At 45.6% G+C, this 19,292-nt stretch overlaps 1 protein-coding gene, 1 long non-coding RNA gene and 1 pseudogene across 2 annotated transcripts in view; 2 read left to right on the forward strand and 1 right to left on the reverse strand.

The window, feature by feature from the left end:
• The first annotated feature begins 245 nt into the window (after positions 1–245).
• On the forward strand, positions 246–667 carry LOC129075200 (proteasome maturation protein-like; annotated as a pseudogene).
• Positions 668–1,303: 636 nt separating this feature from the next.
• On the forward strand, positions 1,304–5,221 carry LOC129075201 (uncharacterized). The gene is made up of 4 exons (XR_008529611.1): positions 1,304–1,477; positions 2,210–2,402; positions 2,883–3,184; positions 5,144–5,221. It is a non-coding gene; the product is annotated as an uncharacterized LOC129075201 (long non-coding RNA).
• The window catches only part of PDPR (pyruvate dehydrogenase phosphatase regulatory subunit), a 36,390-nt gene continuing 20,303 nt past the window's right edge, over positions 3,206–19,292 (reverse strand). The window contains exons 11-18 of the mRNA XM_054579192.1: positions 18,290–18,445; positions 17,971–18,104; positions 17,390–17,538; positions 16,811–16,923; positions 15,370–15,464; positions 13,998–14,087; positions 8,901–9,083; positions 3,206–7,794 (exon numbers count right to left, since the gene is read on the reverse strand). Of these exons, the coding sequence (XP_054435167.1) occupies positions 7,390–7,794; positions 8,901–9,083; positions 13,998–14,087; positions 15,370–15,464; positions 16,811–16,923; positions 17,390–17,538; positions 17,971–18,104; positions 18,290–18,445 (1,325 nt within the window). The 3' untranslated portion in view covers positions 3,206–7,389. The remainder of the gene's footprint in view (positions 7,795–8,900; positions 9,084–13,997; positions 14,088–15,369; positions 15,465–16,810; positions 16,924–17,389; positions 17,539–17,970; positions 18,105–18,289; positions 18,446–19,292) is intronic.

Below are 19,292 nucleotides of genomic sequence, written 5' to 3' on the forward strand. Positions count from 1 at the left end.
AGAGGAACTTAATGTGGTGGCGGACAGTGGACATCGGGGCAACACGTTGCTTCAAAACCCAAAATTCTGGGAAAATACCATAAACACTGGTACCCAATACCATCATTTTTGTGTGGTTTGAAAACTTAATTTTCTCCTGTATTTGAGTTTTTGCAAAGCCTGTAAGTTTTATAGTTTAGATTTCTTAAATTAAAAGTCACTGATTGAAGAGAGCTGAGACAGGCTGTTGGCAGAGCAAGCGGAAAATGCATGCCAGAGGGCTGGGCTCTCAGCTGAAGAGTGGCATTCCAGAGACGGAGCTTTCCGCAAACGGGCCTTTTGAAAGTCGTGATCTGCGAAACGGTTTTACTTGAGGGAAAAAGGAACTTTTGCCCAGTCATCCTCTTGAATTATCAGAAAACATTTCCAGCTCAACCAAGATAAAATGAAGTTTTCCACACTGAGAAACATCCAGGGTCTGTTTGCTCCACTAAAATTGCGAATGGAATTCAAGGCAGCGCAACAGGTTCAGCGTCTTCCATCTTTTCCAAGCTCGAATCTTTCACTGGACATTTTGAGGGGTAATGACGAGACTATTGGGTTTGAAGATATTCTTAATGACCCATCACAAAGTAAACTAATGGGAGAACCACACTTCATGGTCAAATATAAACTTGGTTTACTCTAATGCAGTGTGCTGACCATGGAAATGGAGGGCTACATCTTGTTTATAGTATACTGACTATACTTTTTTACTATTAATTGTGTTCAATATTAAAAGTACTGACACATGAAAAAAAATCACTAATTGAAAGTTGAGGAGCTTTGTTTCATCTCTTAAATCAGTTAAGAAGGACTTGAGCACATTATACGCAGAGGACAGGAAACATTGAAGGTACGTGAGAGGATAGTGATGGCACCGGGTTCAAGACATTTGACCCGATGAGAGAAGGAAAAGGTGGTTGTAGGTGCCTGGTGGTTCTGTAGGTGGAGTCAGGGAATGAGATGAGGCACGTATCTGCTTAGAATAAAGGAACGAGTTGGGGTCAATAGGGCAGGAGGGGACAGTGTCATAAATTCATGATGTGGACAGATTAGGGTTTAAGGTGCCCTGTTTGAACTTTTCCCCCCACCCCTTTTATCATTCCTGAAATTTAATTGTGCGCGAAAGTCAGTCACTAAATTTGCCTGCCATTTTTAACCTTGGACAGCCTCATTTACAGTCTCTGGGTGTGGTTCCTAGGAGTTTTTTGTCTTTTTGAAATTAAAGCATTGACCGGCCTTTTCAGTATTGCCTGTGAGTTGAAAATCTGCTACAGATGCCTTGATTCTGGAACATCAGAGGACCGATGTCCCCACTCTCTACCTTCGAACAGGGGTTCAGATCTATGACCGGACAAGCGTTCTTCACGTGATGGTCAGAAAAGGTGAAGTTACCGGCGTGGAGACAGATAAAGAACAGATCGAATGCCAGTATTTTGTCAACTGTGCTGGTCAGGTAGGTCAGCAACAAGAGCGGGGGTCTCTGGTTTTCTTACTTACCTTTTATCTGGAACTTTTTTTGTGTGTGTAGAGGCTTCAGATTCTGTAGTGACACACTAAACAGATGTCGGGGACCACACTCCCTCCCATTAGATAGATTTAAAAAAAAAATAGGTGTGAGCTAAACAAATACAATAATTTGTAAATAATACAAGGGTAAACTCTTGTGTTTCATGTACTCACAACTCTAAACCTACATTACTATGGGAAACTCAAGCTCTTAAAAGTGGAGAGCATAGCACAAGGAAACCCACGCGCCCATCAACCAGCTCTGGTCTGCCACTGTCCCGCTGGACCACTCCTCGGTGACAGACCGCAGACGGGCTGAGCGTCTGTCTCTGCAGCTCTTCCAGCTTAGGGAGCCCTGCCTGCCCTTTCGTCGCACCTCTCTCGGGTGCCGTGTGGGAGCTTCCGCACCGAGCCCTCGAGATCCTTACCTGCATGCACGTGTCTTACCGGCTCTCCCATAGCTCCTTCCTTTTCCAGAGCATCTTCTTTCTCAGTCTTGGTGCCAGGCGCTCTGTAGGTGTGTTCCATAATTCCATCCAGGCTTCTGCTTTCTGATAAGTGGCCCAGTTGGCTCTTCTTAGAAAACCTCTCCCAAGAGATTCTATGACAGCAGAGGGAGTTGGGAGTTTTGAATTCCCTGAAGCTGAGGACTCTGTTTGGCTTTGTCTGTACTGCTCAGAGCCCCTGCTGAGTTCTCTCCTGCGGAGGATGCCAGAGCTGGAGACTCTGGAGATCATGAAGTTGGTGAATTGCCCCGAGACCTTCACACCAGACATGAGGTGCATCATGGGCGAGTCTCCTTTGGTGCGGGGCTACTTTGTCCTGGCAGGAATGAACTCTGCTGGCCTTTCGTTTGGCAGGGGAGCTGGCAAGTAAGTCTGTCTCACACTGAGCTTGCTGGGCTTCTTCCTTTCTAGAATTACTTGTTAAAATGGCATGTAATGTATTTAACCCGGCATGTCAGTAATAAGAAGGTACATGTAATTTTAGTGTCTTCTTCAAAATAATTACCATGGAAGGGGTCTCCAGACATTCCTGAAATGTCGTCGTTCAAAATGCTTTTGGGACTCCTCTTTTGGAGTTAGCCCTGGAGACTGTGGGGCAGATGTTTTTATGTACTCTTCCAGTTGTAACAAATATTGACCAATAATGAAACAGGAAATTAAAGATGTAGATTTAGAATACAAGATGAAATTGTTACAGGCATGTTAACATACCCATGGATTCCCAAATGTAGTTGCTCAAAAACTGGATCAACAGATTAAGTCCAGGGAGTTAGTTGTGGATGGCAGCTCAGTGTAGTAAAAGACCCCCGCCTGCCTCTCTGAGACGGTGCCTTCCTCTCCCCACAGGTGTGGCCAAGAACGCACATACTCCTGACGTACCTGTGAGCCAGCGTCTGTGTGGGAAACAGAAGAACCAGGTCCTTCATATGAAGTCAACTGTAAGGATGTCAAATTCAGTGACAGTGACTTCAGGAGGAGGAACGGAGGCTCTCTCTCTCCAGCCAGGCCACCACTGACTGCACTACTGTACCTGCTTCATCTCAGTCACCACATTGTTTACTTTGTAACACAGGAATCAACAGTTTTATGTGTGATGTTTATCTTTGTGATGGCGAACACATACACATAAAGAATATTTCGCAGACAAGGTAAGAGTAATTAAAGAGTGTTTATTCATTTACAAACCTCGTAACATGAAAAGAAAATCTTAATTGAAATCTGGCTTGATAGAAACACAGTGCACAATGTTAATACCGTGTTCATGGAGGGCAGAAATACGACACCAGGGCTCTTGAGAAAAGATCCCATTTTACCCGGGTGCCTCAAATGTCTTCAGGACCACCAGCGAACGCTGCACAGGGACAGAAAGGGCTGGACAGAACCGCACATTTACAAACGCAAATAATGAGCTATAGCACTTTACAGCAATTACAGTGGCGCTTTGATACCTCCCCAGAGTTGACCAGAGTCAAGTGTGAGCTGTGCTGCCAGAACGCCCGCGCTGAGACAGGCTGCGGCCGCTCTGTCCCCACGCCCACCTGCTCTGGGGAGGGGAGGCTGAGCAGGGTGATGGGAACCCTCAGGCTGAAAGGGAGTTTCCTTTGTGCCCTTCCTCTCTCCGCCCACCATGTGACATTCTCGAGTGTAAGGCACGAGAACCTGGCGTGGAGAAAAGACATGCTCCAAGCTCCAGTTCTTGGTGTGCAAAGGAATTCCTGGCTTAGAGTTTTTGAAACAGATGCTAAAAATATCCTTCCCACCTCTTGTAATATCTGTCCTCGAGAGACAGAAAAAGGAGAAGGCAGATTGTTTGCAAAAGATAAAAATAACTGCATCTAAATATCATGAGAATAATGGCCATGAGAAATGTGTAATTCTCCAAGGAATACATTCTGCTCAAAGTCAAAAATCATATTATACAAGGAACACCAGTATTTAATGGACAAAGAGAAGGCAAACACATACAAAAATACTCAGTCCTCTTGAAAAATAGTGCATTTGTTAGTGATGAGGGACTGCAAATGTGAGCCCCGTACTGACAATGAAGGAGCCTTACAACTCAGCACCTTGAAGTGGAGGCCGCAGGGGAGGCGCTGACAGGCAGGCGCCGAGCGCGTGTTCACAAGTTACTGGTGGACATCGTAGTTAACGCCCAAAACCTCAACTATTTCACCTACCATTTCTCCAACTCAACTGTGCTTCTGAATCCATGTGCCTAGAAATGCTACATGAGACAAAAATCCTTCCCTCCCTCACAAGAAAATGTCCCCTATGTCATGCTGATAAAATGCTGCTTAGGGCAAAGTCTGTGAGGGATGGGAAGGACGGGGGTTTTGGGGCGGAGGGAATGAAAACAGGAAGTTACTCTTCAGTATTAAGCTCTGTTGACCAAACCTCCACCTTAGATACTAATGAGGATTCTGGGATCTTTGTTGCCTAAAAAGCAATAAAGGAGTAGGAGAGTGAACCTTGTAGCTAGCCCCCGAAAGCAAGCCCATGCAACTGTTCTACAAGGCACAGACTTCAAGGTCAGAACCAAGACCACAGGTCACAGGACAGTCCCTTTCATCTGCCTCAGGCTCTGAAAGGGTGGCGACGACACAGGTGCTGGCCACCGTCCATACACCAGAGCCAGAGATCAGTGTGGTGAGTCGTCCCTTAGTGACCGCTCCCCTCCTTCAGAAATGGGGTCACTGGGCTAAACGGTCTTTGGGTCCCTAGCCTGAAGGGCGCTGCTCACGTTTCGGGGGTAGAAGGACTCCCCAGAAAAGCACAAGCGCTGTAGTGGGAGGTGTTCCCGTCTCTCCTGGAGCTTGTCCTGCCCAGGCAGTGGATGTGCGTGAGTGCATCACAAGCTAAAGGACATCCAACGGGCTATCCAAGCAGGTAACTTCTGTCCCTTTTTGCTCACAACTTTCCTGACTTGTGACGTCATTTCTGATGCAAGCTTCGATTTAGGTCAAATGACCGTGGCAGTGCCAAGACACAGAACGTATGTGTAGCATGAGTGATGAGGGGCTTAGATGTTATGTCAGGGGAGGAGAAGGAGCCCAGGAGATGCGAAACCTGGGTCATCAGTTTGGGGCTAACACACTTTGTGTCTCTAGGTTCAAAAAGATCCTTCAATTGAATACGCTAAGGAGCTAGATGCAGCGTGAAGAGCCCTCCCCAGGAGAGACAAGAGGTGATGGGCCATTTCAGACGAAAAAGCACCAACCAAAAACTCAACAGTCCAACCCCTCAGAAGAATCCAAAACCACTCAAATCCCTAGAGAGGTGAGTTGTCGCACAAGACAAACACATGCGGCACCACTGCCCCAGAGATGGAAATGAAATGCAAATTAGATGTTTTGATTAACAATTATGCCAGAGGCGGGGAAAGTCCTCCCCCTCAGATTCACCAAATAGAGAAAACTACCAGATTCACATTGCTCATATTTGAACAAAAAAAAAAACACAAACCAGACTTCAGGGGAGAACTTTAAAGTGCCAAAAAACGACGTGTGCTCAGGGCACTCCATAAACAAGTGATGCCCTAGAAGAGTGTCATCTTGCCTGTCCACAGCGAGATACAACTCGTGCATGACTCAAGAAGAGTCTTTGGGGGGGGCGGTGTGTGGAGCCTGCGATGCCTTTAGCTCACTATGGCCTGTTTCCACCTTGGGCCAGTCGCCGCCTGCTGGTCACACCTGCACTGGTACGGCCCCTCTCCTCTGCCTGGGAGCAGCATCTCCCAGCCAGTTACACACACGTTTGCACCAGAAGAGCAAGGCCCTCTGAGCAATTCTAATCACCTGCTCCCTTAATAAACCATATGAGACAACCTAAAAAGGGGGGGCACCAATCAAGCAGGTGGTGTCTGGCTGGGGAAATGGCAAGAAATGTCTGGCAGAAGGCAGTCTGATCAAGTGGTAAACGGAAAAGCCAGAGCAGGTCAGCACCTGAGAGCATCTTCTCTACTATAGAGACCTGTCAGAGCTAACGCTCTTCAGATGCCAAGAAAACAAAGGCTGCAGGTTAATTCTCTACATCTCTAACAGCAGTTTATACTTAAAAACAATCAGACTGGGTACAAGGGAAAATTTAAGTATTGGGAGGGATAACACAGTTTCAGATATCACTCAGGTTTCACCATTAGAAAAGAGACACCACGTAACTGTGCGTGGCCCTCTTGCGGGCACTCCAGGTCGTTTTCTATTACAGAGGGTCAGAGAAATGGCTGGACAGGGAAAGAGAAGATGGAAAGCATCCTGCTAGGCTCACGTGGCATGCACCCCCCGCCCCCCGACTCAGAACCCTCTGGACCCACGGGGGTCATTTGCGGACCTGTCTCCTCGGTGTTAGAGGAGGCAGAACCTGAGATTGCAGTGCTCGTGAACGCAGCATGGCCAGCGAGGGTTAGTTACTGGACAAGGACGGCACGCTCTACCCTCTCTCCCTCCAAGGGAGAAACCCTTGCTGAGCTGGTGGGCCTACTGCTGAAGGGACAGGCAAGGAAACCCGTGGGGATACCCAAGGTGGGATGACTGAACTTGGAGTAGCTGGGAGAACAGCACTGTTTTCACAGTAGAAAACAGCATTGTTTGTGTTGGTGCTTTCTGAGGTTAGGACTCTTTCCTCGGGGAAAAAGCAACATCATTTTTTCCCTTTCAAAAGCAACTTGTTTCCCTTTCAAACAAGTAAACTGTGGCTTACTTGTTTACTCAACTAAACAAGCAAAACCCCTCATTATAGAGATTAACAAGAGATGAAGAAAAATTATAGGCAGGTGGCCCTGACCTTGCAGTCTGATAACTAGTTTGGCAGGGAGGCTGGGGACGGCGCCAGGCCGACGTGCTCCGCTGCAGCCTTGTAACACCCACACGGCGCCACTCATCAGTGAGGTAGATGGTCATCTTGCTAAGGTACCAGGCTGCCAACCTGCAGCGCAGCAGACTGATGCGAACACGGCAGCCCGCCCAAGTTACCAGGCTACTCCCTGAACGCTGGGCCCACAAGCGTTGGGCTCTGGCCCCGAGGCCTGCACACCAGCAGCTTCCCCACACAGCATTAGAGATCAGACTGCCCACTATGACTCCCTTCCACAGACGGGGTCTGCTGCTGTCCTGCCATACATGCTTCCTGTCACCACGAGAATCTGAGGGGTAGAGGGACAAACAGCCCAGAGTGAATGTTAGGAGACGGGGAACTGCACCAGGGAGGAAATGAAAGGACAAGAGAGGTTGCAAAGCAGAAAGTTTAAAATTACATCAAGGAGATAAGAGATGGGAGGCAAAGGTTTAAATCAAGAAGAGGAACAGGATCGGGACAGAGGTTCCTAAGACCCCCGGGGAGGAGGTGAAACTGCCTGACATTATTTCCCATGCAAGTCACTTAGCTCCACATCATCCTTGCGGCGCTTAAGGGGGAAGAGGGAGGCGACCGGATAGAGCTTGGCTTTGGCCTGGAACCGGTGTCCTGCGATGTCAATCTCATACTCCCCCCGGTTGATGAAATCTGCTGTCACCACCTGCTCTTCCCCAGTGTCCTCAGAGAAATTGTGCACAAAGCCTAGGCAAACGTGGCGCTCCAGGCTGTAGCTGTAGGCGCTGCTAGTGGTCTTGCCAGCATACTGCCCGTTTCGGTAAATGGGCTCTCCCCACCAAGGCCAGAGGTCCAGGTCCGTGTCATGGTCGTCCAGGATGAACATTGTGAGGCGCTTATACACCCCGTTCTGCCTCTGCTGCAGCAGGGCGTCTCGACCAATGAAATCCATCCCCTAGGAAAGAAAGGTAGCACTGGGTCGTCACCTACACCCTGCCTCTCGGCCCGTGGGCGCCACTCTGGGAGCCACCCCGTCACTGTAGTGAGGCCCAGGGCTCTCCCCGCAGCCCTGGGCAGCCTTTGGGGAAACTGTTTCCCACCAGGTGAAAAACAGCATTCACAAATAAAAGACACCTTCAGAGAACTTTTATATCATAGGTACCTGTGTTTCTTTTTTCTCTTATACACATGGATTTCCATCACAAGACCATGTAGAACAAAAATATTTAAAATGAAAAACTGACACTCAAAAACATTTGGTAGAATTTAGAAAAACAGTGTTTCTATATAATTTCAACAAAAGTTCCATGCATACATGTTCATGCATATGTACGAAAACAAGAACAGGATAAAATAAACTCAATAGGGATTATGTCTCAACAGATAAAATATGAATGATACCTACATTTTCCAAAATAAGTATTCATTACTTTTATATCAGGAAAAAAGTTATTTATAATCCCTCAAAAAGAATACTGTAAATTGTAATGATAGAGAATGGCTGCTAAAACATAGCAACTGTGCAGAATCCCACCATCTCAGTTAAAAAAAAGGAGAAGTAATACACTCGTGTTTGCCCCACACTGCAGCTCTGAAAACACGAGGCTGCTGCTTCTGGTGAAAGGGGCAGTAAGACGGGTGGGCTTCACGGGTAGGGGAGAGACTTCCCTGAACATCCTCTTGAACTATGACTTCCTAAAAAGTTGTGTTCATGTATTACTTTGAAAAGAAAACAATGAGGCAGTTGAGTGGAAGGTGACTAACTTATACAAATAATCATGGCATGTTATGGTATCACCATAATCCACTCAGAAAAACTTCCCCACAAAGCAGTCAGTCTAAAGGAGAGCAAAGCACTGAAAACAAGTGTTTATTATTTTCATACTGAGATGTTTTATCCCATCAAGACACTTTCCATCCTAAGGACATCCTGTCACCGTTCACCTGATGCTATCACTGAGGTCACAACACTCCGACGCGTCCCTCCCCGTCATCCCCGCTTCCTGCTCCAACGTGACGCCCTGCATGGGGAGGGGAGCGACAGGTGTGCAGACCCAGTACCTTGTCTAATTTCACCCGCGACTCGCGTCCACATTCCAGGGGGGTGGTGAGGGTGTTCAGATCCTGACCCCAGAAGGCAAAAAACTTCTCAATTCGGAGACTACGTAGAGCATAGTACCCAGCATTCCGGATTCCGTATTTCTGTCCAACACTCATCACTTCATTGTAGACGTGGAGGGCATACTGGAGGGAGAGACGAAAGGTAAGCAAGCAGACCTTCAGCTTTCAACACAGAACATGTCTGACGCTGGACACGGACGAGGGTTGTATAAAATTCTCACGATGTCTCATCCACAAACCAAAGTGCTACAACTTAGGAATAATGAGCCAAGGTCACCCTTAACCCAGACTTAAGCTCCATGAAAGCAGCAACCATATCTTTTAATGTCTAGGAGAATAACTCATAGAAGCACTCTTACCACTCAGCAAATGACCAGTCTCAGAACTGCTTCCCAAATAGCCCACTCACCCACCTCTGGCTTTGTTTGCCCCAGTTCCCTGGTGCACTGGTCATGCTATGAGATGTTACACCTCACTCTGGATACGTGCACCTAACACCTGGTATTCCACACAGATGACAGCGTATTGCAGAGGCAGAGACCCCGGATAGGGCCAGGCCAGCAGAGCTCTCCCACGCGCGTCCTGTGACACCTCCTGCTCACATTGCTCTTTTCTTGGTTCCAGAAACTTGTTAAGTATCAAATAAATGAAATTTTCCAAACTGGAAGCAAAATATTCATTTCTTATCTAAATATACTCTGTAAAGTTTAAAGCCTAGTAATAGACGACACTTTAAAAACTGTAAAAGACAAAACAAGATACAAAATTAAAGACAAAACAGGATACAACATTAAGTCAGAGAAAGACAAACACCATAAAATCTCACTTCTATGTGGAATTAAAAAAAAAAAAAATTCTCTTAGCCCTGGCTGGTGTGGCTCAGTGGACTGAGCACCAGCCTGCGAACCAAAAAAAATCTCATAAAAGCAGCAATCAGACTTACAGTTACCAGAGGTGGGGGGTGGAGGGAGGGGGAACTGGAAGAAAGTGATCAAGATAAAAGCTTCCAGTGATAAGTGAAAAAGTAGCAGGGGTGAAATGTACAACCCCATGACAATAGTTAGCACTGCTGTATGATGTATAGGAAAGTCAATGGAACAAGTTCTCATAAGTAAAAATAACCAGTTTGGGTTTTTCCCCATCTCATGAGATGATGGGTGCTAGCTAAACTTAGGGCAGTAATCATTTCACAATATATTAAGTCAATCCATTACGCTGTACACCTTTTTAAACAAGATAGTGATGTATGCCAACCATATCTCAATGGGGAGAAAACAAAAAACAGCCTCTTTGGTATTGTAATACTTTACCCTGGTAATGCACTTTGTTCTATAAACTGCACCACTGCAGCTGAACGGGCGACTAACTGAACAGACCAGTGTGGTCAAGACAACTTTGAATGTGGGAAAGGGGAAACACAGCCTGGTATGTGCCAGTGAAACATCTGAATTAGCCAAGGGGCGGGGGGAGGTAGGGCGGGGAGGCCTTTGGAGACTGGCAGGGAAAGGGGAATAAAGAGCCATTCTCTCGTGGGTTCGGAGCTTTACTGTCTTCAAGCTGAATACTTGAGTTAAGAGGATGGCAAAGGAAGAAAGATTTAAAGCAGGTCATTAGTTCTGGGCTAGATGAGAGGAGTAAAGGGAAAATTGGGTCCCCCATCCTTGACTCATTTTCCCACTAACTGCTGGGAAAATCACAAGCGTGGCACCAGTCCCGGAAAATTGGAAAGCAGGGCCTCCCACAGAGCCTCTCCTCCTGATGGGGCTTGACCCCTTGGCAACCTGGGCTCCCAGCTGGCATAGCCCTTCAGAATCCGTCCTGTCCTACAGGCACAGTGTGTCAGCTACATTTGTATCAATCCTAATTAAGTCATGAATAATCCCCTCTTAATATTTTTATATTTCCGAGTGTGGAAAAGCAGATGAGATTTCATGGCAGATAAATTTGTGCTTCGCTGAATGATTAAAACCTAACACTCCTGGGCAGGGGGCATAGGAGGAGGTGGAAGTGGGGGATAAATGGTAATGGGGAACAAACACAGTTAAAAATGAACTATTCAAAAAAAAAACAAAAACAAACCCCCTAACACTGCGAGTAAAAGGCCTAATGTTAGGAGCAGGACAAGGATGCCTACAGTCACTGCTACTTGTCACAACGGGGCAGGGAAAGAAAGGGTAGGGGAAAAAGTTGTTGAAGAAGAAAAACTTAACCTTTTATATGGTAAGATTGAACCCTGGAAATTCCAGAGAAGCAACTAAAAAACAACTATAAATGATTTAGTAAGGACTTAGGTTAAAGAATCAATATACAGGAAAAATGGCTTTCATAAATCATAATTACTTAGATGGTAACGAAACAAAGACTCTTTCCATTCGCAGTAGCAACAACAAAATATTCAAATAAATGAGAAACACAAAACATCTACATGAAGAAAACTTCAAAATCTCTGAAAGTTACCAAAAAAATGTGAATAAAAACTAAGACATACTCTGACTGTAAGATTCAAGAATACTGTAAGAACAGGAGACAGGAATTGTTTTTCTTTTCCAAAGTTTTCTAAGCTATGATGGAGGATAAGCACTTACAAATATTGAACAATATAATAACAAATAATTAAAACAATGTAATTATTTTACTGGATCATGAACAAATAGACCAGTAGCACAGAGTAAAACAGACCAGGAATAAACCCAAGTACAAGTGTCTGATAAAGGTAGAATCTCCAATCAATTGGTTATCTGTGTGGAAAAAAACAGCTTGGTCCATATCTTATAAAATGCACCAAGAGAATCTGCAAGAGGATGGAGCATTTAAATATTAAAAAACACAAACCATAAAGGCACCAGGAGAAAAACGGAAAAATTCTATAGCCCAGGAGTAGCGAAGCCCCTTCTACATATCAACCTCTTGAAGTCACAAAGAAAAGTCTGATCAATTCAACTACACAAAAATTATAAAAATTTCTGCAATATACGAAACATGTTCCGTAATGAAAAGTTAAGTTTTAAAAATCCTTCTGCGTGGAAAATACAACAAATCAAAAGACAAATGGAAAACTGGCCAAAAAAATTTACAACTCCACAGCAAGGACTGTCTGAGAGAATGCCTAGAAATTGGTAAAAAGATCAATAATTCTACACAGTGGTCTGGAGTCATAGGCGCATAGGACAACTCGGACAGCACATCCACAGCTTGAGGACCAATCAGATTGAGGGCTAAACAGAAAAGACCAAGGACAGGGCCAGAACATTCATTCACACAACATGTATTAAGCATTTACTCTATGCCAAATATTTCTCTAATGTCCTGGGGATATAGAAGTTAAATATCTCTGCCCCCAGGGAACTTATATTTAAACGGGTAATCCAAAGAACAAAATAAAATGTATTTTATTAGGTGGTAAACACAATTGAGAAAAATAAAACAGGGAGGGTAGATAGGGAGAACTGGGTGTTGGACTGCAACTTTAAATAAGGTCTCACCAAAAAGGTGACCCGTGACTATTACCTGAAGCAGGTACATGATGAAGAAGAGCTTGGGATCCGTCTGGTAGAAGAAAAGGATGCGCCAAGGGAAAGGGAACAGCAAGGGTAAAGGGGAGCAGCCTTTCATGTTCAAAGACTAGCAGGGAGTGGGCGAGGCAGAGATGACAGGCCAGACGACGTTGGACGACAAACGGAGAATGGGTGGGCAGAACTGTGTAAGCTCTGCACGTGCTTTTACTTGGAGTGAGAAGGTTTTGAAAAGTAGCTCAGCCTCACACACAAGAGAAATTAAAACTGCCCTGGCACCCTGGCTGGTATGGCTCAATGGATTGAGCCCCAACCTGCGGACCAAAAGTTTGCCAGTTCTATTCCCAGGCAGGGCATATGCCTGGGTTGTGGGCCAGGTTCCCGGGCAGGGGTGTGTGAGAGGCAACAGATCAATACATCTCTCATGACAAGGTTTCTCTCCCTCTCTAAAAATAATTTTTTTTTAAAAAAACTGCACTGACAAACTATTTTATACCCATCATCCTAAAGAGCGGCATCTACATGTGATAATACATGCAATGAGGAATAAAACACTTTTTTAATCCTCCCTCTGAGGAAATGCTTATTGATTTGAGAAAAAAGGGAAGGGAGGGGAAGAGAAAGAGAGAGAAGCATTGAAGTGAGAGAAAAATGTCAATGGGTTGCCTTTCGTACCCACCCCAACTGGGGACCGAACCCATTATCTAGGCATGTGGCCCAACTGGGAATCCAACTTGGGACCCTTTGGTTCATGGGACGGTGCTCCAAGTGAGCAGCACTGGTCGGGGCAAAAAAGGCACTCTTGTACACTGAAGAAATTTTTATGATAGCAAAGGATTAGAAGCACCACAAATGTCTATTAGAACCAGACTGATTAAATCATGATTTAGCTATACGATACAATACTATGCCACTATTAAAAAATAAAGGAAAAAAAAAGAGGGAGCTCTTTCTCTTCAGGTACTCCTAGGAAAAGCTAAGATAAATTGTAAGGAAATAAAGTAACAGTATGTTTCTATTCGTAATTCTAAAAGGGGGGTTAAATGTGTCTTTGACCTAGCCTCCATATGCTCAAAAACCTCTGACATGACAGAGAAAACTAAGCTCACTGGTAGTAGCTGGTAGGAACTGGTCAAGTATAAGTGAACGCTTTGGATTTTTATTTTTAAACCATGTGAATGTATTACCTATTCAAAAAAAGTAAATAACTTACCCCTGGCTCATGTGGCTTGGTGGACTGAGTGCCAGCCTGCGAACCAAAGGGTCACTGGTTTGATCCCCAGGCAGGGCACATGCCTGGGTTAGGAGGGTGCGAGAGGCACCCACACACTGATGTTTCTCTCTTTCTCCCTCCCTCCCCTCTGTCTAAAAATAAAATCTTCAAAGGAAAAAAATAACTTAAACATGTTAAAATTCCTTTAACGCAGACTATTCAATTACCAAGGCGCAGTCAGACCCGGCTCTGTAGCCCAGCCAGCGCTCAGCAGGCGTGGGCCAGCCTGCATGCCTGTTCCGTGCTGCTCACCTCTATGGGGATATAAAGCATGAAGCCTGGCTCTCCTGTGTGGGTCATGCTCATCACGCGGATCCCATTGGCATAGCCCACACTCATCTCCTGTGGAAACAAAGGGAGAGAGTCAGCATCGAAACTTTAAGGGAAGTGGGATGGATGCCTGAAGTAAACCCTTCTCCTTAGCTCTGCACCCTTTGACCCTAAAAGAGAGACATGTGAATGAAAGAATTTCATCCTCAAAATGGTCTGTTTCCAGGTATCCAGGGCCTTAGGAATGGAGCACAGCCTTCACAAGATCTCTTCCCATGACTACCATCAACTTCGGGAGTGCTACCCAAGCTGCTGGCGGGAAGTGGAGGCAAAGTCTTTGACAAGCATGGCATATTGCTTTCTGCAAAGTCCTGCTCAAGCTCTGTTTTAGTCAGGTGTGTCAGGAGGCAAATGTCGCCTCAGGAGGTCTCAGGAAACAGTCCTGGGCACCTGCTCACAAAAGATGATGCCTGATATGCCCAGGGGATAGTTCAGGTGCTACCCTGAGGTCTGAGACCAGGCTTCTGATGTTCAAAATGTGTGTTCACAGCTCTCAGTTACTGTTCCCATAAAGGAAAGTCCTGTGGCACTAAAGCAAAGTTCCCACAGGAAGCCCAACGTCACTCAGCGCTCTGCAGGCGCACACACATGGATCGCTGCTCCACGAGGCACAGGCAGCGCTGTGAGGGCGTCACCAGTGGCTTCCTGTGAGGATTCTGCCATGGAGAAAAGGGGAAACTGTAAAATCAGTTAGTAGGCGGATCCCAACTTTGGTCTGAATTTTAGAGAGCCTCTGTCAGGAACTGTGCCAAACTGCCTATAAGAGGTTGGCAAAAAACACCTATCTGTTTGGACCTCAAATCAGCAATTTCCTAGAGAGTATTCAGTTATTTCTTTCATTCAGTTACAAACTGTTTCACTCAGCTATAGTTGCCAAGTATAAGAAAATTATCCAGGTTGTTGAGAGATTCACCTACACCATTTATCACCTGAATACGCCACAAACGCAGCAGTTCCTCCAACTCTGGGTATGAAAGAGAGGCAGTCCAGCACACAGAGAGAGGGCCCAACCCAGACACCTGTGTCGTAATCCTGTAACCTTGAGTTTTAAACTACTGCTATAGAAAGCAATATATAGAACTGATATTCAGAGAAGTTATATCCACTTCAAATATACACCAATGCTTACTAATAAGGAGACCTTGAAGGGTGAAAAAGAAAGGAATTCTGTCATTTTATTTAGTAAAAGTCAACACATTGGGGGGTTAATGACACAGTAACAACATAGATGTAATGGCCATCTATCAAAGATACTCTCCACCCACCTAAAAACTAGAACTTGACTAGCACCCACCTTGCAAAAGAGACTTGGGAAGTGGTCTGGAGTCATAGGCGCATAGGACAACTCGGACAGCACATCCACAGCTCGAGGACCAATCAGATTGAGGGCTAAACAGAAAAGAACAAGAGATGTCTGGCCGCTCAAGCTAAAGAGCTTAACGAGAAAGATCTGTTGTGGACTTGCTCGCCTACGACCAGGCCTGGGTGGCAAGGCCACAAACGCACCGCTTCGCTTGGGCAACCCAAGGGGTGCCTGGTTCGGGCAGCACACCTCTCCCAACAGGCCTGCTGACGCGGGCTGCGGGCACAACAGGGCCTGACTAGACAGTTTCCTCTTCCTGGGGACACAGGAAGGCAACAGTCCATGGCCTCCTCTGAAGTGAGATGGGATCATGAGACCAAGTCCTGACCAATGGGACAGGAGCCCTCTTACAGGGCCAGACATAACCCCCTGCACAATTCCCACTCCCCTCATCTTCCCAGTAGCTACGTGACAGAAATAGCCCCCATCCCAAGTCATGGCCAGGAGGAGAGCCCTGCAAGGTGCTGCCCAGTCCCTCTGGATTCTCTCATGTTTGTGACAGCAGCTTGTGCTCACTGCACATAAGCTACCCTCATAACGGGCCTGAACACAACTTTGGTTTAAGCCGATTCTGTAGTTTGCCAATCGGGTAACAGGAGTTTATCATATTTGCTGCTACGATGAATTGAGAATAAGGGCCTGGTGGGGTGAGGGGCAGGAACAGATTAAGTTGCGGGGGGCGGTGCTAGACATGGAGTGGGTGGCATTAGAGAAGGGCTGCTCCCCTGACGGAACCACTGAGACAGTCACGAAATTTACATCATCCTTAAAAATTATTCACTTAAAAAAAAGTGCCCTGGCTGGTGTGGCTCAGTTGGTGTGTTGTCCTGTAAACCAAAAGGCTACAGGTTTGATTCCCGGTCAGATCACATGCTTAGGATGCAGGTTTGGTCCCTGGTCGGGATGCATGTAAGAGGCAACTGATCGATGTTTCTCTCCCACATCCATGTTTCTCTCCCTCTCTCTCTCCTTCCCCATCTCTCTAAAGTCAATAAGCATGTTCTGGGGGAGGATTAAAAAAAAAAAAAAACCTATGGGGAAATTTTGAAAAAAATAATACTTAGATAATATAAAAATGTTTTAAAAATAATCTACTCTGGAAAACAAAAAACGAAAGAAAAGAAAGTAAAAATTATTTACTCATTCATCCAACAAATATTTGCACTCCTACATGCTGGTTGTAGAGGACATAGCAGTGAACAAAACAGTAACTGAAGAACTCATTTTACGCGTCACTGAAAAGACACGGGGGGTATTAGAGATCAGTTTTCTATAATCAGAGAGCCTCCTCCATGCTTCGAATTCTGACAAAGCTGGATCACCTGGCTTGTCCTCATGCAGCTGACCCCAGAGGACCCCCAGAGAGAAATACCAGTGTATTTCCAGGTGACGTCCTCCAGCAGCAGGTTGCTGTCCTGTGGCATGTGCTTCTTAAGCCAGGACCAACAGTGGACCTGCTGGTCGGTTGGAGAAATCATGAAGAAGCTGAAAGTGAGACACAAAAGTAATCAAAACCAGGCAGCAGAAAAAAAGGATCAGGAAGCAATCAAGTTCTCAGCTATTTTCAAAGCAGTTAGTAAAACACTGGCAAATGCACTTAGCTTTCAGAGAGGACCAGTAGCACAGAACCCTAGGACACACCACATAAGGACAAACAGAAGACTCTGGCTTCTGTTACTATACTGCCCTGCTAATACACAACAAGACATCTTCTCTCAGAAGGGCAATTCACTTTTCACATCAAGTTTTACATAATCTGTTCAGTTGTTTTTTTTTTTCCTGGCGATTTCTTTTTGTCTTGGGCTGCTAATGAACTGGGCATGAGATAATGGAATATTTTTGTCTTTGGTATAATTCTGGTCTCCTGGAAATGTGAGCTGGGTGCTTCATTCTCCCACAGTCCCCTTAGGGAACCAGTGCGGAGGGCGCTGGTGGCGGCAGCGGACCTCACCTGCGCTTGTTCAGGCGTGCTATGCTGCAGTCATTTTCATACCCTCCATCCTCGTTGAGCATGCCAGTGTGTACGATGTGGCCCACAGGCACGTCAAGGTCATTGGAGAAAAGGTACTGTAGGATTTCCAATGCCTGATCTCCGGTGGACTGCAGGGTGAAGAAACAAAGCACAGAGAGCACAAGAGCATTTAGCTGGTAACACAGTCTGATCAGCAATGAGACTTACTAAGAAAATTCAATTAGCCCTGGCTGGTGTGGCTCAGTGGACTGCGTGCCAGCCTGCAAACCAACAGGTTGCTGGTTTGATTCCCAGTCAAGGCACAAGCCTGGGTTGCAGGCCAGGTCCCCAGTAGGGGGTGCACAAGAAGCAGCCACACACTGATGTTTCTCTCCATCTCTTTCTCCCTCCCTCCCCCTCTGTCTAAAAATAAATAAATAAAATCTTTTAAAAAAGAAGAAGACAAGACATTAAAATACACCAGAGTTCTTAAAGAATCAGTATTGAGAAGATGAAAAAAAGATGCATTCAATAAATATGCACCGTTTCCTAGTCTGTTATATTGGTTCCCAAATACTTACTGTTATTTCAAACTTTGTGAAAGAGGACATGTCAATGACACATACAGCTTCCTTACAGCACTTGACTTCAGACTCCACAATGTCAAACCAATCTGGCTTATAGAAAGTCTTGCTCTGCTCCAGTGCCAGGAGGTCTACAGAACAGAAGAGCAGAAGGGAGAGGGAAAAGGAGGGGATTTATATTGGGGATGGGAGGGATCTCATTGTGTAATTTAACATAACAGGTTTTTCTTCCAGGAACACATACATATTTAAAAATAAGCTTTATTAATTCTCAAGGCAAAAATAAGTGAACAAAAATGAGAATTTGTCCTTTTACCCTTGTCTGGTGGCACGAAGTACTTTGGCCTCTCAAATCCATGTTTCTCCATCCACCTGGCTCCTTGCGCGTCCAGCCGGTCATAGAGAGGAGATGTGCGTAACTGCCTCCCTGTCTGGAAGTCCCAACGGGGAACCTTCAAATCATACAGCAGAGCTGGAACAGATTAGAAGTGTCCATGAAGCCCAAGCCACAGAGCTGAGTATCCATTATCCACTGGGCTCAGAAGTTGCTCCTTTTCAACAGAGCATCCTTTGCAGGCTAATGCAGCATAATCTGCCAAACAGTCCACAGTGCCACAGGCATGCTCCGGAGGAAGGAATAATACTGCAAGAGTCGGTGTCACCCCTCCATAGCTATACAGCTATGAGTCGCACAAATGACCCTAAGTCTCTGTTCACATTTATGGTTCCAAATTAGTAGGAAGAAACAATGGGAGAAAGGTCATAGTTTTAAACTTTGCTAGGCTCCATAGCAGAGATGAAGGTGATATCTGAGGGGGTCACGGGGGCGTGTGAAAATGGCACTTGACTCTTCACAATGCCTGTGTTGTTGGGATCTCAGACACATATGGACATTTCCTCTCTTAATGTTTAACCCATTCGGAAATGAGAGGGCGCATAGCATGCCTTGAACTGGTGGCTCTGAAATCTGACAGGTTGCATAGTATTTGTCCCAGTGACATTATTCACATAACAAAGCCAGTGTCAGAATTCATTTCTCCTAATGTCCAATCTGCAACAGCAATGAGTAAAAATAGCCAGGAGGAGTGTGATATCTAGTCCTTTCCACAGAGAAGATGTGACCTCACAGCATTCACAGAGGGGTGCACCGGGGTAGTGGGGGATGTTGGAGATTGAAGATTAGAGCTCCACGCTGCTTTTCTCACATTGTGACAATTTGTCAATCTCTGGTATTTAAGGTTCTACTTTCCCCTTCCCCATTTTCCATCATGCCTGCAATTTGTTTTAAGAGACTGAGAACATGCCACCAAACATGTCAT

This window comes from Pteronotus mesoamericanus, unplaced genomic scaffold, assembly GCF_021234165.1.
Source record: "Pteronotus mesoamericanus isolate MK-2021 breed Mesoamerican mustached bat unplaced genomic scaffold, CSHL_Meso_final contig_52, whole genome shotgun sequence".
Classification (NCBI taxonomy): domain Eukaryota; kingdom Metazoa; phylum Chordata; class Mammalia; order Chiroptera; family Mormoopidae; genus Pteronotus; species Pteronotus mesoamericanus.